General features: G+C 46.3%; 1 protein-coding gene across 4 annotated transcripts in view; it reads right to left on the bottom strand.

Moving 5' to 3' along the window:
* Positions 1 to 15,401, bottom strand: part of LPP (LIM domain containing preferred translocation partner in lipoma) — a 398,174-nt gene that overhangs the window by 75,904 nt on the left and 306,869 nt on the right. For all 4 annotated transcript variants that reach the window (XM_067466127.1, XM_067466130.1, XM_067466126.1 and 1 more), the window contains exon 8: positions 7,761 to 7,884. In XM_067466127.1, coding sequence (XP_067322228.1) covers positions 7,761 to 7,884 — 124 coding nt within the window. The remainder of the gene's footprint in view (positions 1 to 7,760; positions 7,885 to 15,401) is intronic.

Genomic DNA, 15,401 nt, shown 5'->3' with positions numbered 1-15,401 from the left:
CCACAACATGCAATTGCGGAGAAGAGCAAACCACTGACCACCTGCTGCAATGCACCCTGAGCCCTGCCACATGTACAATGGAGGACCTTCTTGCGGCAACACCAGAGGCACTCCAAGTGGCCAGATACTGGTCAAAGGACATTTAATAGAATGCCAAGTTTGCAAACTTTGTGTTTTCTCAAATACATTGGTTTGCTCCTGATAAGATAAATAAAAAAATGGGAGGCATTGAAATGTGATTTTTTTTTTGTCAAAATGAGACAAATCTACACATTTTCTTTCCAGCTCTACCAACTGGAAGTGGCGACGCATGAAAAGATGTTGAGTCAAGATATGCTCCGGGCAAAATGTCCCAAAGGGATGTGACCCGACTTCTGCAGAAACCTGAGTAGCCACTATTTCCTGACCTCGCTGACCACTCCTGATCAGCATATGTTCTGACCGATTTCCCTATGCAAGGATCGGCCTTATGATAACCAGTAGGAAGACGACAACTTCGCTTGAGTCAACACGGTGCATTGCCAGCCGCTCTCCATCTCCGCTTCCTAAACAAAACACAACTCGGCAGGTTTCTACAGTTTCCCTTTCGAAGCTTTCTTGGCTCCGAGTCTATCCTCCTGAGTCCGAAAACATCGCTGCTAATTTTCGTCAAGCAAACCTGTGGCGACACATGGAGTGCTGCGGGCCAAGGCCGATGGGATGCCCGGGATCTGAACTCAGCCTCCGAGGGCCGGAAGGAGGGAAAACATACGCCAGTATTTGCAGAAAGCATGCAAGCACATGGGGTGCTGCAACAATGGGGAGGGGGAGAGCATTATAATTGTATTGGAGTAAACTGAAGATGGAGCCCTTGGTCACACAGTGGGTTAAACTGCTGAGCTGCTGAACTTGTTGACCGAAAGGTCACAGGTTCAAATCCGGGGAGCAGGGTGAACTCCCGCTGTTAGGCCCAGCTTCTGCCAACCTAGGAGTTCGAAAGCATGCAAATGTGAGTTGATCAATAAGTACCACTCTGGCGGGAAGGTAACAGCACTCCATGCAGTCATGCTGGTCACATGACCTTGAAGGTGCCTATGGACAACGCCGGCTCTTAGGTTAAGAAATGGAGATGAGCACCAATCTGGAATATTGTGTCCAGTTCTGGGCACCACAATTCAAGAGAGATATTGACAAGCTGGAATGTGTCCAGAGGAGGGCGACTAAAATGATCAAGGGTCTGGAGAACAAGCCCTATGAGGAGCGGCTTAAGGAGCTGGGCATGTTTAGCCTGAAGAAGAGAAGGCTGAGAGGAGACATGATAGCCATGTATAAATATGTGAGGGGAAGCCACAGGGAGGAGGGAGCAAGCTTGTTTTCTGCTTCCCTGGAGACTAGGATGTAATGGAGCAATGGCTTCAAGCTACAAGAGAGGAGATTCCACCTGAACATGAGGAAGAACTTCCTGACTGTGAGAGCCGTTCAGCGGTGGAACTCTCTGCCCCGGAGTGTGGTGGAGGCTCCTTCTTTGGAAGCTTTTAAACCGAGGCTGGATGGTCATCTGTCAGGGGTGCTTTGAATGCAATTTTCCTGCTTCTTGGCAGGAGGTTGGACTGGATGGCCCAGATTCTATGATTCTATGACTTAATGTCAGAGGAAAACATTTACCTTTACTAAACTGAAGTTATGGAAAAGTTCATTTATTTTTATTTATTTATTTACAACATTTTTATCCTGCTCTTTTCATCTCAAAGGCGACTCAGGGTGACGTACAGATTGGGAACAGTTAGATGCCATAAACGTACATACATAGCAATTAAAAACATTTAATATCACATAATAAAAATCCATATAAAATCTATTAAAACTATAGTAATTAATGTATTGTTGAAGGCTTTTATGGCCGGAATCACTGTTGTTGTAGTTTTTTTCGGGCTATAGGGCCATGTTCTAGAGGCATTTCTCCTGACGTTTTGCCTGCATCTATGGCAAGCATCCTCAGAGATAGTGAGGCCTGTTGGAACTAGGAAAATTGGGTTTATATATCTGTGGATGTAGGTGAACTACATCTCCAAAACCAAAGGACACTGCCCACCAAACCCTTCCAGTATTTTCTGTTGGTCATGGGAGAACTGTGTGCCAAGTTTGGTTCAATTCCATCATTGGTGGGGTTCAGAATGCTCTTTGATTGTAGGTGAACTATAAATCCCAGCAACTACAACTACCAAATGTCAAGATTCTATTTTCCCCAAACTCCACCAGTGTTCAAATTTGGGCATATTGAGTATTTGTGTTGAGTTTGGTCCAGATCCATCATTGTTTGAGTCCAGAGTGATCTCTGGATGTAGGTGAACTACAACTCCAAAACCAAAGGACACTGCCCACCAAACCCTTCCAGTATTTTTCAGTTGGTCATGGGAGAACTGTGTGCCAAGTTTGGTTCAATTCTATCATTGGTGGGGTTCAGAATGCTCTTTGATTGTAGGTGAACTATAAATCCCAGCAACTACAACTCCCAAATGTAAAGATTCTATTTCCCCCCAAACTCCACCAGTGTTCACATTTGGGCATGTTGAGTCTTCGTGTAGAGTTTGGTCCAGATCCATCACTGTTTGAGTCCACAGTGATCTTTGGATGTAGGTGAACTACAACTCCAAAACCAAAGGACACTGCTCACCAAACCCTTCCAGTATTTTTCTGTTAGTCATGGGAGAACTGTGTGCCAAGTTTGGTTCAATTCCATCGTTGGTGGGGTTCGGAATGCTCTGTGATTGTAGGTGAACTATAAATCCCAGCAACTACAACTCCCAAATGACAAAATCAATTTTTTGATTTGCGTTGTTAGGTGTCCAAATTTGGTGTCAATTCTCCAGTTGGTTTTTGTGTTCTGTTAATCCCACAAACGAACATTGCATTTTTATTTATATAGATAAATAAATCCTATGTAGGTCTTGAAACAGAGGCTGGATGGACATCTTTCAGGGGTGCTTCAACTGTGGACTTTCACGCATTGGAAGTTTGTATCAGACGTAATTTTGTGATCTCATCCAACCCTGTGATTCTGTGTCTTGTAGCATTAAATGCAGCTTTTCTGACTGTGAGAGCCGTTCAGCAGTGGAACTCTCTGCCCCGGAGTGTGGTGGGGGCTCCTTCTTTGGAAGCTTTTAAGCAGAGGCTGGATGGGCATCTGTCAGGGGTGATTTGAATGCAATATTCCTGCTTCTTGGCAGAATGGGGTTGGACTGGATGGCCCAGGAGGTCTCTTCCAACTCTTTGATTCTATGATTCACTACTGACGAGCTTCTTCTGATGTTTCAAACAGAAGAGTCGTCCATCAAAGCAATTAATAATAAGACAAAACGATCCCGCCGTTGAATTGAGTGGAAGCGAACCCCCCGACTCGGGCAGCGCGGCTTCCTGCCATCTGAGTAAAGGTTGCTAACAGGCCCATTGCCTGACCTTTCCGGAGCGAGTCTGGCTTTTCAAATGTAATTATTTGGACCAAATTATTTCCGCGACTTAATGCCATGCCTTGAAGCTCTCCAGCAAGGTTAATTAGATCCCTCCGTTCAAAACCTATCTGCTCTCAACCGACTTTTAATAAGCCACGATGCAGCTTTTCTAAATCTGACCTAATGATATGATTAAGCGGGCGGCTATCTGGCCTGGTACCATTGCGGCAGCCGCATCAAATCGCCCGGCAAGAATCATAGAATCATAGAATCCAAGAGTTGGAAGAGACCTCCTGGGCCATCCAGTCCAACCCCATACTGCCAAGAAGCAGGAATGTTGCATTCAAATCACCCCTGACAGATGGCCATCCAGCCTCTGTTTAAAAGCTTCCAAAGAAGGAGCCTCCGCCACACTCCGGGGCAGTGAATTCCACTGCTGAACGGCTCTCACAGTCAGGAAGTTCTTCCTAATGTTCAGATGGAATCTCCTCTCTTGTAGTTTGAAGCCATTGTTCCGCGTCCTAGTCTCCAAGGAAGCAGAAAACAAGCTTGCTCCCTCCTCCCTGTGGCTTCCTCTCACATATTTATACATGGCTATCATATCTCCTCTCAGCCTTCTCTTCTTCAGGCTAAATACGCCCAGCTCCTTAAGCCGCTCCTCATAGGGCTTGTTCTCCAGACCCTTGATCATTTTAGCCGCTCTCCTCTGGACACATTCCAGCTTGTCAATATCTCTCTTCAATTGTGGTGCCCAGAATTGGACACAATATTCCAGGTAAAGTGGTCTAACCAAGGCGGAATAGAGGGGTAGCATTACTTCTCTAGATCTAGACACTATGCTCCTATTGATGCAGGCCAAAATCCCATTGGCTTTTTTTGCCGCCACATCACATTGTTGGCTCATGTTTAACTTGTTGTCCACGAGGACTCCAAGATCATTTTCACACGTACTGCTCTCGAGCCAGGCATTGTCCCCCATTCTGTATCTTTGCATTTCATTTTTTCTGCCAAATGCAAATGCAGACTTGGACCCTTTGCTTTGCTTCTCCTTTTTCCATATCAAAATAAACACTGATTTCTGGCCAAACACCAGGCTACCCACCTCATAGGAAACCTGCTATAAAACAGGAGCTTTTTTGTTGAGTTCCAGGGCCAGAGAAGCAGATGGCGGAAACAGAAGAACGGCCTGCCTCAGGGGAGCGTGCTTGCTCCATCCATGTTCAACATTTACACAAATGACCAGCCACTGCCAGAAGGGACAGAGAGCTTCATCTATGCTGATGATCGTGCCATCACCGCTCAAGCAGGAAGCTTTGAGATGGTAGAACAGAAGTTCTCCGAAGCTCTAGGTGCTCTTACTGCCTCTTACAGGGAAAACCAGCTGATCCCTAATCATATATATCATATATATAATATCACAAAGGACGACCACCTCACCCGCCTCATAGGAAACCTGCTACAAAACAGGAGCTTTTTTGTTGAGTTCCAGGGCCAGAGAAGCAGATGGCGAAAATAGAAGAACGGCCTGCCTCCAGGGAGCGTGCTTGCTCCATCCATGTTCAACATTTACACAAATGACCAGCTACTGCCAGAAGGGACAGAGAGTTTCATCTATGCTGATGATCATGCCATTACCGCTCAAGCAGGGAGCTTTGAGATGGTAGAACAGAAGCTCTCCAAAGCTCTAGGTGCTCTTACTGCCTATTACAGGGAAAACCAGCTGATCCCCAACCCAAATTTCATCTATGCTGATGATCGTGCCATCACCACTCAAGCAGGGAGCTTTGAGATGGTTGAACAGAAGCTCTCTGAAGCTCTAGGTGCTCTTACTGCCTATTACAGGGAAAACTAGCTGATCCCTAATCATATATCATATATATAATATCACAAAGGACTACCACCTCACCCGCCTCATAGGAAACCTGCTACAAAACAGGAGCTTTTTTGTTGAGTTCCAGGACCAGAGAAGCAGATGGCGGAAACAGAAGAACGGCCTGCCTCAGGGGAGTGTGCTTGCTCCATCCATGTTCAACATCTACACAAATGACCAGCCACTGCCAGAAGGGACAGAGAGGTTCATCTATGCTGATGATCGTGCAATTACCGCTCAAGCAGGGAGCTTTGAGATGGTTGGACAGAAGCTCTCCGAAGCTCTAGGTCAGTGTTTCTCAACCTGGGGGTCGGGACCCCTGAGGGGGGTGTCAGAGGGGTCGCCAAAGTCCATAAGAAAACACAGTATTTTCTGATGGTCATGGGGATTCCATGTGTGAAGTTTGAGCCAATTCTATCATTGCTGGAGTTCAGAATGTTCTTTGATTGTAATGAACTATAAATCCCAGCAACTACAACTCCCAAATGTCAAGATCTATTTTCCCCAGACTCCACCAGTGTTGACATTTGGGTATATTGAGTATTTGTGCCAAGGTTGGTCCAGATCCACCATTGCATGAGTCCACAGTGCTCTCTGGATATAGGTGAACTACAACTCCCAAACTAAAGGTCAATGCCCATCAAACCCTTCCAGTGTTTTCCATTGGTCATGGGAGCCAAGTTTGGTTCAAATCCATCGCTGGTGGAGTTCAGAATGCTCTTTGATTATAAGTGAACTATAAATCCCAGCAACTACAACTCTCAAATTACAAAATCAATCCTCCCCCAACCCCACTAGCATTCACATTTGGGTGTATTGGGTATTTGTGCCCAGTTTGGTCCAGTGAATGCATGTCAGATATTTACATTATGATTTATAACAGTAGTAAAATGACTGTTTTGAAATAGCAATAAAAACAATATTATGGTTGGGGGTCATCACAACATGAGGGACTGGATTAAGGGGTCACGGCATTAGGAAGGTTGAGGACCACTGCTCTAGGTGCTCTTAATGCCTATTACAGGGAAAACTAGCTCATCCCTAATCCATCTAAAACACAGACATGTGCTTTCCATCTTCCGAGGACACCATTTTCAGTTTCTTATAATGCTGTTCCCACCCCCCCCCCCCACCCCACACACACACTGTTGCAGCACCCTATGTGCTTGCATGCTGTCTGCAAATACTGGCTCATGTTCTCCCTCCTTCTGGCCCTCGGAGGCTGAGTTCAGAGCTCGGGCATCCCATCGGCTTTGGCCCGCAGCACTCCATGTGTCGCTGATCCCCAACCCATCTAAAACACAGACATGTGTCTTTCATCTTAAGAACAGACAAGCATTCCGAGCTCTGAGGATTACCTGGGAAGGAAGCCCACTGGAACATTGCAGCGCACCCAAATACCTGGGAGGAGTCACCCTGGACCGTGCTCTGACCTACAAGAAGCATGGCCTGAATATCAAGCAAAAAGTGGGTGCTAGAAACAATATCATACGAAAGCTGACTGGCACAACCTGGGGATCACAACCAGACACAGTGAAGACATCTGCCCTTGTGCTATGCTACTCTGCTGCTGAGTCTGCATACCCAGTGTGGAACACATCTCACCACACAAAAACAGTGGATGTGGCTCTTATTGAGACATGCTGCATTATCACGAGGTGTCTGCGCCATACACCACCGGAGAAATTACACTGTTTAGCCGGTATTGCACCACCTGACATCTGCCAGGAAGTAGCAGCCAATAGTGAAAGGACCAAGGCAGAGACATCTCCAGCTCATCCCCTGTTTGAGTATCAGTCAGCATGTCAATCAAGAAATAGCTTTCTAAGATCTACAGAGACACTCGCTGGAACACCTCAGCAAGTGAGAGTCCCAAAGTGGCAGGCTCAAACCCAGAACCTCAACCAATGGCTGATATCAAATGAGAGACTCCCCCCTGGGCACACAGAAGACTGGGCGACTTGGAAGGCACTGAACAGACTGCGCTCTGGCACCACCAGATGCAGAGCCAACCTTAAGAAATTGGGCCACAAAGTGGAATCCTCGGCATGCGAGTGCGGAGAAGAGCAAACCACTGACCACCTGCTGCAATGCACCCTGAGCCCTGCCACATGCACAATGGAGGACTTCCTTGCGGCAACACCAGAGGCATTCCAAGTGGCCAGATACTGGTCAAAGGACATTTAATCAACTACCAAGCTTGCAAACTCTGTGTTTTGTTTGTTTGTTTGTTTGTTTGTTAAAAATTCAATATAACTGTTTGGTTTGCTCCTGCTATGATAAATAAATACCCAATTTGGTGGTATGCACGGATAGTCTTATGGAAATGTGTATGTGATGCAGGCAAGGGATGCAGAATGTGGCTTATTTCATAGATAGGCAACTGTAAAAATGCATGGCATGGTGTACCAGGTATCCGCAGAATGTTTTGCTATAGAAATCCCCCAAAAGCCAGTGCTTACCAAAGTATTCCTCAGAAGGCGGGTTCTCCATGTCGAATAACATCTTCTGGGTCAGGTGTTCGAGCTCATCTTCTGGTCTCAACAAAGGAGGGTTTGAGGCAGGGCTGGGACCAGAGGGGCCGCTCTGCAGAAAGAAAGAAGGACAGAGTTAGAAGTTCCCAGAAGACATCACAGCTCTGTTTCACCATTGCCTCACCACTAGCTGCTTTCAGTGGGACAATGATGTTAATTCCATCTGAACATGAGGAAGACCTTCCTGACTGTGAGAGCCGTTCAGCAGTGGAACTCTCTTCCCCGGAGTGTGGTGGAGGCTCCTTAGAATCATAGAACCAAAGAGTTGGAAGAGGCCTCATGGGCCATCCAGTCCAACCCCATTCTGCCAAGAAGCAGGAATATTGCATTCAAATCACCCCTGACAGATGGCCATCCAGCCTCTGCTTAAAAGCTTCCAAAGAAGGAGCCTCCACCACACTCCGGGGCAGAGAGTTCCACTGCTGAACGGCTCTTACAGTCAGGAAGTTCTTCCTAATGTTCAGATGGAATCTCCTCTCTTGTAGTTTGAAGCCATTGTTCCTTCTTTGGAAGCTTTTAAACAGAGGCTGGATGGCCATCTGTCAGGGGTGATTTGAATGCAATATTCCTGCTTCTTGGCAGAATGGGGTTGGACTGGATGGCCCATGAGGCCTCTTCCAACTCTTTGATTCTATGATTCTATAAATGTAAGATTAGCGTAATGTGAATGTTTAAATGCAATTTTGTGCAATGCCTGTGAATGTAACCTGATTGCATTAGCAGAGAGTGTATTGACACTGAAAGGGTTAATTAGTCAAGCCTCTAATGAACTGTGAAGTTGTGACCCTGAGTGTGCCTGGAACACGTAGGGAGGATCCAGAGATAAGGTTTCGTTCATCCTTCTTACTTTGGTGTGTTTTTTGTCTTGTTTCTGTCTTCTTGGTTGGGTGTCAATGCGAGTGTGTGCTGTATATTTGCTCTACTCAGTAAAGCTATACGTTTGCTTTTACTGAAGTCTCAAAGTGTCCCTTCTTCTAAGCTTCAAAGCTTCTGTCGCACTCTGACAAATTAATCATATGAACAGAAAGATGGAGTAGCTATAGGGAGCCCTCTCAGCCCCATCAGAGCAACTTTCTACATGGAACACTTTGAAAAACAAGCCCTGGAAACAGCAACAAAAAAGTCCACTCTATGGTTCAGATATATGGATGACACCTTCACCATTTGGAGCCATGGAGAAAAACTAAAAAGGTTCCTGGACCACCTGAACAGCATCCATCCAAACATCCAATTCACCATGGAAGAGGAAAATGAAGGAAAAATGCCTTTTCTAGATGTCATCCGCAAACCAGATCAACAATTGGGCCACACAGTTTACAGAAAACCCACACACACGGATAGTTACCTACATAGAAACTCCAACCATCACCCAAGTCAAAAAAGAAGTACAATTAAAGCCTTGGCAGACCGTGCAAAAAGAATCCGCGAACGCCACCTCCTCCAAGACGAAGTGAACCATCTAAACTGGGCTCTCCAGGCCAATGGAGACTCCACCTCAGACATCAGAAGAGCTGCAAGGCCAAGAAGAAGCCACGAGGTTCAAGACAAAGATCCACCCAGAGAAAAAGTCTGAAGTCTGACTTGGCCACGGTGGTCCACGCTTTGGTTACATCCCGTTTAGATTACTGCAACGCTCTCTACGTAGGGTTGCCTCTGAAGACTGCCTGGAAGCTCCAACTAGTCCAACGCTCGGCAGCCAGAATGCTAACACGAGCAGGGTACAGAGAGGATACTACTCCTCTGTTGCGCCAGCTCCACTGGCTGCCAATTAGCTTCCAAGCACAATTCAAAGTGCTGGTGTTAACCTATAAAGCCCTAAACGACTCCGGCCCAGTTTACCTGTTTGAACGTATTCTCCCCTATGAACCACCTAGGTTGTTAAGATCGTCTGGAGGGGCCCTGCTCTCGGTCCCACCGGCCTCTCAGGCGCGTCTGGTGGGGACGAGGGACAGGGCCTTCTCGGTGGTGGCCCCTCGACTCTGGAACTCTCTCCCACTGGAGATCAGAACTGCCCCCTCCATTCTGTCGTTCAGAAAACGGGTGAAAACCTGGCTATGGGGTTTGGCTTTCGACAAGTGAATCAATATTTCTGTGATCGGATAGATGACGATGAACGATGGACAACGAATTCACTATGACGACTGACCATTGTTATTATGTGATTGCATTTTGCTGTTATGACATTTTAATTGAATATGTTATATGATGTTTTTAATGATTGTTTTGAGATTTTATTGTTGGAAACCGGCCCGAGTCCCCCGATAGAGGGGAGAAGACTGGGATACAAAATTGCTAAATAATAAATAAATAAATAAAAAGTGTTATTGCCATACATCAAGGGAACCGCTGATTGCACAGGGAAGCGGATGAGGAAACACAACCTACAAACCACCTACCGACCCACCAAGAAAATCCAACCAATGCTATGGTCAGCAAAGGACAAGAGGGATCCTCTCACTTCTGCAGGAGTCTACCGTGCACCATGCAGCTGTGGACAAGTCTCCATAGGGACCACCAAACACAGCAGCAGCGCCCAACACACGAATCAAGGAACATGAAAGACACTGCAGACAACTTCAACCTGAGAATTCAGCCATAGCAGAGCACCTGATGAACCAACCTGGACACAGCATATTATTTGAAAACACAGAAATGCTGGACCACTCTCACAACCACCATGTCAGACTACACAGAGAAGCCATTGAAATCCACAAGAAGCATGTGGACAATTTCAACAGAAAGGAAGAAACCATGAAAATGAACAAAACCTGGCTGCCAGTATTCAAAAACTCTAAAATTATAACAGTAAATAAAAAACAAAACTCAAACACAGGGGAACTCCAGACAAGAAACAATCAGGAACATCTGGTCACCTTGCAAGAAGGAAATTTCCCAGGCAGGAACAAGGTACACATTTGCTTCTTACAGAACGACTGTGAGAGCCGTTCAGCAGTGGAACTCACTGCCCCGGAGTTTGGTGGAGGCTCCTTCTTTAGAAGCTTTTAAACAGAGGCTGGATGGCCATCTGTCAGGGGTGATTTGAATGCAATATTCCTGCTTCTTGGCAGAATGGGGTTGGACTGGATGGCCCATGAGGTCTCTTCCAACTCTTTGATTCTATGATTCTATGAGAACGCTGACATTGATCTGCCTATCTTCCCAAGGGATTTGCAGGATTTTCCGGAGGCAGCGCTGATGGAATTGTTCCCGGAGATGCATATGACATCTGTAGATAGTCCACATTTCGCAGGCATATAGCAGGGTTGAGAGGACAATAACTTTATAAACAAGCCCCTTGGTTTCCCTACGGATGCCCCAGTCCTCAAACATTTGGAAAAAGCTGCACTCGCAGAGCTCAGGCGGTGCTGTATTTCAGTGTCAATGTTGACTTTTGTGGAGAGGTGGCTGCCAAGGATTGTGGCGCACCTGGCTGAGTGTCAGCTGCATTAAGATCACTCTGACCAAAGGTCATGAGTTCGAAGCCAGCCCGAGTTGGAGTGGGTTTCCAACCAATTGTGTGTAGCCTGTTGTCGACCTTTGCACCCCGAAAGACAGTTGCATCTGTCAAGTAGGAAAATAAGGTACTACCTTAAAAGTGTGGGGAGGCTAAATTAACTGATTTATGAGGCCATAAAGAAGACTCCAGCAAAGCATTCCAGGCGGGAAGCATGCGGGGAATGCGGAAGTGTATAAAGGCTCAAGTAGATGGCCAAACGATCAATAACGCAACACTGCCATCTAAATATAAAGAATACGTATATGGCACCAATATAGAATGTTATGAGGAGATGACTCACTAATTAACTTCTGCTGCCACCATAACTGAAAAGTACAGGAACACCCTAGCTGTTTAAAATATTAAAAATGCTTTTTAAGAAAGATCACCAAGCACTGTGTCTTCTTATTTGCTTCTTTAAAGGGAAACAGGTGAGGTTGCTTGAAAAGAACTATAGCCACAAAGGCACACTGGACTCAGGCTTCTTGAGTTTAAAATAATCAAGGAAAGTTTATTGATAGAAATATACAGAAGAAAGTAGATGCTGGTTAAAAGCTTGGCTGTTACAGAGAAATTCTGGTTTGTCTTGCAAGCGTAACGGTTACATGTAAATGGCTCTTTCTTTGTTGCAACACAGAGATTTTCTTCTCTTTTAACAACAAGTACACTTGACTTGAGCTGGACCTTAGGGAAGGCTGAGCGAAGGAAGATCGATGCTTTTGAGCTGTGGTGCTGGAGGAAAGTGCTGAGAGTGCCTTGGACTGCGAGAAGATCCAACCAGTCCATCCTCCAGGAAATAAAGCCCGACTGCTTACTGGAGGGAAAGATACTAGAGACAAAGTTGAAGTCCTTTGGCCACATCATGAGGAGACAGCAAAGCCTAGAGAAGACAATTATGCTGGGGAAAGTGGAAGGCAAAAGGAAGAGGGGCCGACCAAGGGCAAGATGGATGGATGGCATCCTTGAAGTGACTGGACTGACCTTGAGGGAGCTGGGGGTGGTAACGGCCGACAGGGAGCTCTGGCGTGGGCTGGTCCATGAGGTCACGAAGAGTCGGAGACGACTGAACGAATGAACAACAACAACAAACACTTGACAGGAGCTGAATCTCTGTCAAGATACAACTGTAGCTTAACTATCCTAAACTGTGGCCTAGCTAACTACCAATCCAGCTATTTCTCCCTAAATAGCTGTACCAGTTTGCTACAGCTTCTATTCGCTGGCAAACCTAAGGCAAACTGCCTTCTCTAAACTAATCTTAAAACACGAACTCCTAAACTACCTTCCTACACTAATCTCTAACAACAACAGACTCACTGAAAAAGCCCTCTTCTTTCCCTCCAAACCTTGCTAAACTCCGCCCCCTTTTCTAAACCAATCCTGGTTGTTCTAATTCTTAGGCCTGTTTGATCAAGAAAAAATTTGTTTCTAAAATCGATTTGTAATTGGGGTGTTTTTTTGTTTCGTTATTTAAAATATTTACAAAACTTTACAAAAAAATGTTTTGTTATTTACGAAATTTCGTAAATATTTACAAAACATTTTTTAAACTCCATTTGCCTAGTTTCCAACAGACCTCTGAGGATGCCTGCCATAGATGTGGGCAAAATGTCAGGAGAGAATGCTTCTGGAACATGGTCATACATACAGCTCTGAAAACTCACACAACCGGCCTCCGCGCGCCATCCAGTCGGCTCCGGCTCCTGCGCCCTCCTCCTCCTCCTCCCAGCTGTGTTGCAGGAAGTGTCAGGAGGAGGAGGAGGAGGGCGCAGGAGCCGGAGCCGATTGGATGGCGCGCGCGCGCTCACCCTTACAACCGGCCTCCACGCGCCATCCTCCTCCTCCTCCTCCTCCTCCTCCTCCTCCTGACACTTCCTGCAACACAGCTGGGAGGAGGAGGAGGAGGAGGAGGAGGAGGAGGAGGAGGATGGTGCGCGGAGGCCGGTTGTAAGGGTGAGCGTGCGTGCGCCATCCAATCGGCTCCGGCTCCTGCCACGGTGCACTGCTGGGGTGCTTGGGAGCGCCGGATTGGCTCCCAGGCACCAGCAGCACTCAGCAGCCTCCATCCCATTAACGACACGAGCTGAAGCTCGTAAAATATATGGGGCTGCTGTTTCGATATTTTTAAACCCTTCCGGGTTTGAAAATGTGTTTTGAAATCACGTCGGATATGGTAAAAATAACGATTTAATTACGAAATAACGAATTAACGAACGAAACCGCACAGGCCTACTAATTCTGACTCAGGCCTAGGACACTCCCCCTCTCTAAAATGGAGCTTTCCCTGAACTAAAATGGCTACAGCTGCCCTTCTGCCAGGCTTACTAAAGCTGCAACTATCTGGCCTGCTTCTCCTAGGCCCTGCCATCCAGGCTGGCAAGGTAAGGGATCTTTACAAAGTGCTTCATCGGCATCGCAAATGGACGATGAAAGCCACAGCTCCCCTGGCGGCCAGAAAAAGTTAAATAGCCTCTGTGTATGTCTGTATATGTTTGTATGTCAAAAATTGGCATTGAATGTTTGCCATATATGTGTACACACGAGTCCCCTGCGGGGTGAGAAGGGCGGAATATAAAAGCTGTAAATAAATAAAAAATTAAATAAGGGAGAGGAAATGGTCAACATTTTCTAATGTTACACCATTAAGCTGTATTTCTGGCATTGGAGAGGGATTGGCTGGTGACTGCTGGAAGACGAAGTTTTCTCAATGTTCAATGACGGGACAAGCTTCTGGGCATTTAATGCAGTGTAAACAGGCCACAACCTAGAATTAAACTCTTAGACCCCATGCTTTTTCTGGTCTTTGCTTGCTTTACCAGAAGCCCATGGGTGTGCACATAGGCCAAAGGAAAATAACTGACATTTCAACATCTGCAAATTACACTGCCGTAATTTTTGTGTGCATATCTGTGTCAAATCTGTTTCTTGAGGAAAAGGTTAAGATACTGGTCGTTCTCCCACTTTCCCGGAGGTCTCGCACCCCTAATTCCCACTAATGAGGGCTGCCTGTGCTTTCCTCTTTGCTCTTCCCAAAGAAATCACAATATGAACCTATAACAGAATGTCCTGGAACAAGGAGCCCTCGCTTTTCCTTTTCTGTCGTCCCAGAAAATAACATCTATTGCATGCATATCTCAAGTTTCCCAAAGGTATGAATCATAGAATCAAAGAGTTGGAAGAGACCTCATGGGCCATCCAGTCCAACCCTATTCTGCCAAGAAGCAGGAATATTGCATTCAAATCACCCCATCCAGCCTCTGATTAAAAGCTTCCAAAAAAGGAGCCTCCACCACCCTCCGGGGCTGAGAGTTCCACCGCTGAATGGCTCTCACAGTCAGGAAGTTCTTCCTCATGAGGAAAAAGAGGGTCCTGGATTTTATGCCAGTTGAGAAATGAATGGAGAAAATGATACTCGGGACTCTGATTTTGCATGATCTGGATTAAATGGGATCATAGAATCAAAGAGTTCGAAGAGACCTCCTGGGCCATCCAGTCCAACCCCATTCTGCCAAGAAGCAGGAATATTGCATTCAAAGCACCCCTGACAGATGGCCATCCAGCCTCTGTTTAAAAGCTTCCAAAGAAGGAGCCTCCACCACACTCCGGGGCAGAGAGTTCCACTGCTGAACGGCTCTCACAGTCAGGAAGTTCTTCCTCATGTTCAGATGGAATCTCCTCTCTTGTAGTTTGAAGCCATTGTTCCATTGCGTCCTAGTCTCCAGGGAAGCAGAAAACAAGCTTGCTCCCTCCTCCCTGTGGCTTCCTCTCACATATTTATACATGGCCCTCATCATATCTCCTCTCAGCCTTCTCTTCTTCAGGCTAAACATGCCCAGCTCCTTAAGCCGCTCCTCATAGGGCTTGTTCTCCAGACCCTTGATCATTTTAGTCGCAAACTACTCTTTTCTTGTAGTTTGAAGCCATTGTTCCATTGCGTCCTAGTCTCTAGGGAAGCAGAAAACAAGCTTGCTCCCTCCTCCCTGTGGCTTCCTCTCACATATTTATACATGGCTATCATATCTCCTCTCAGCCTTCTCTTCTTCAGGCTAAGCATGCCCAGCTCCTTAAGCCGC

The sequence above is a fragment of the Anolis sagrei genome, chromosome 3, assembly GCF_037176765.1.
Source record: "Anolis sagrei isolate rAnoSag1 chromosome 3, rAnoSag1.mat, whole genome shotgun sequence".
NCBI classification, from domain to species: domain Eukaryota; kingdom Metazoa; phylum Chordata; class Lepidosauria; order Squamata; family Dactyloidae; genus Anolis; species Anolis sagrei.
This window is presented reverse-complemented; position numbering and strand designations above follow the sequence as displayed.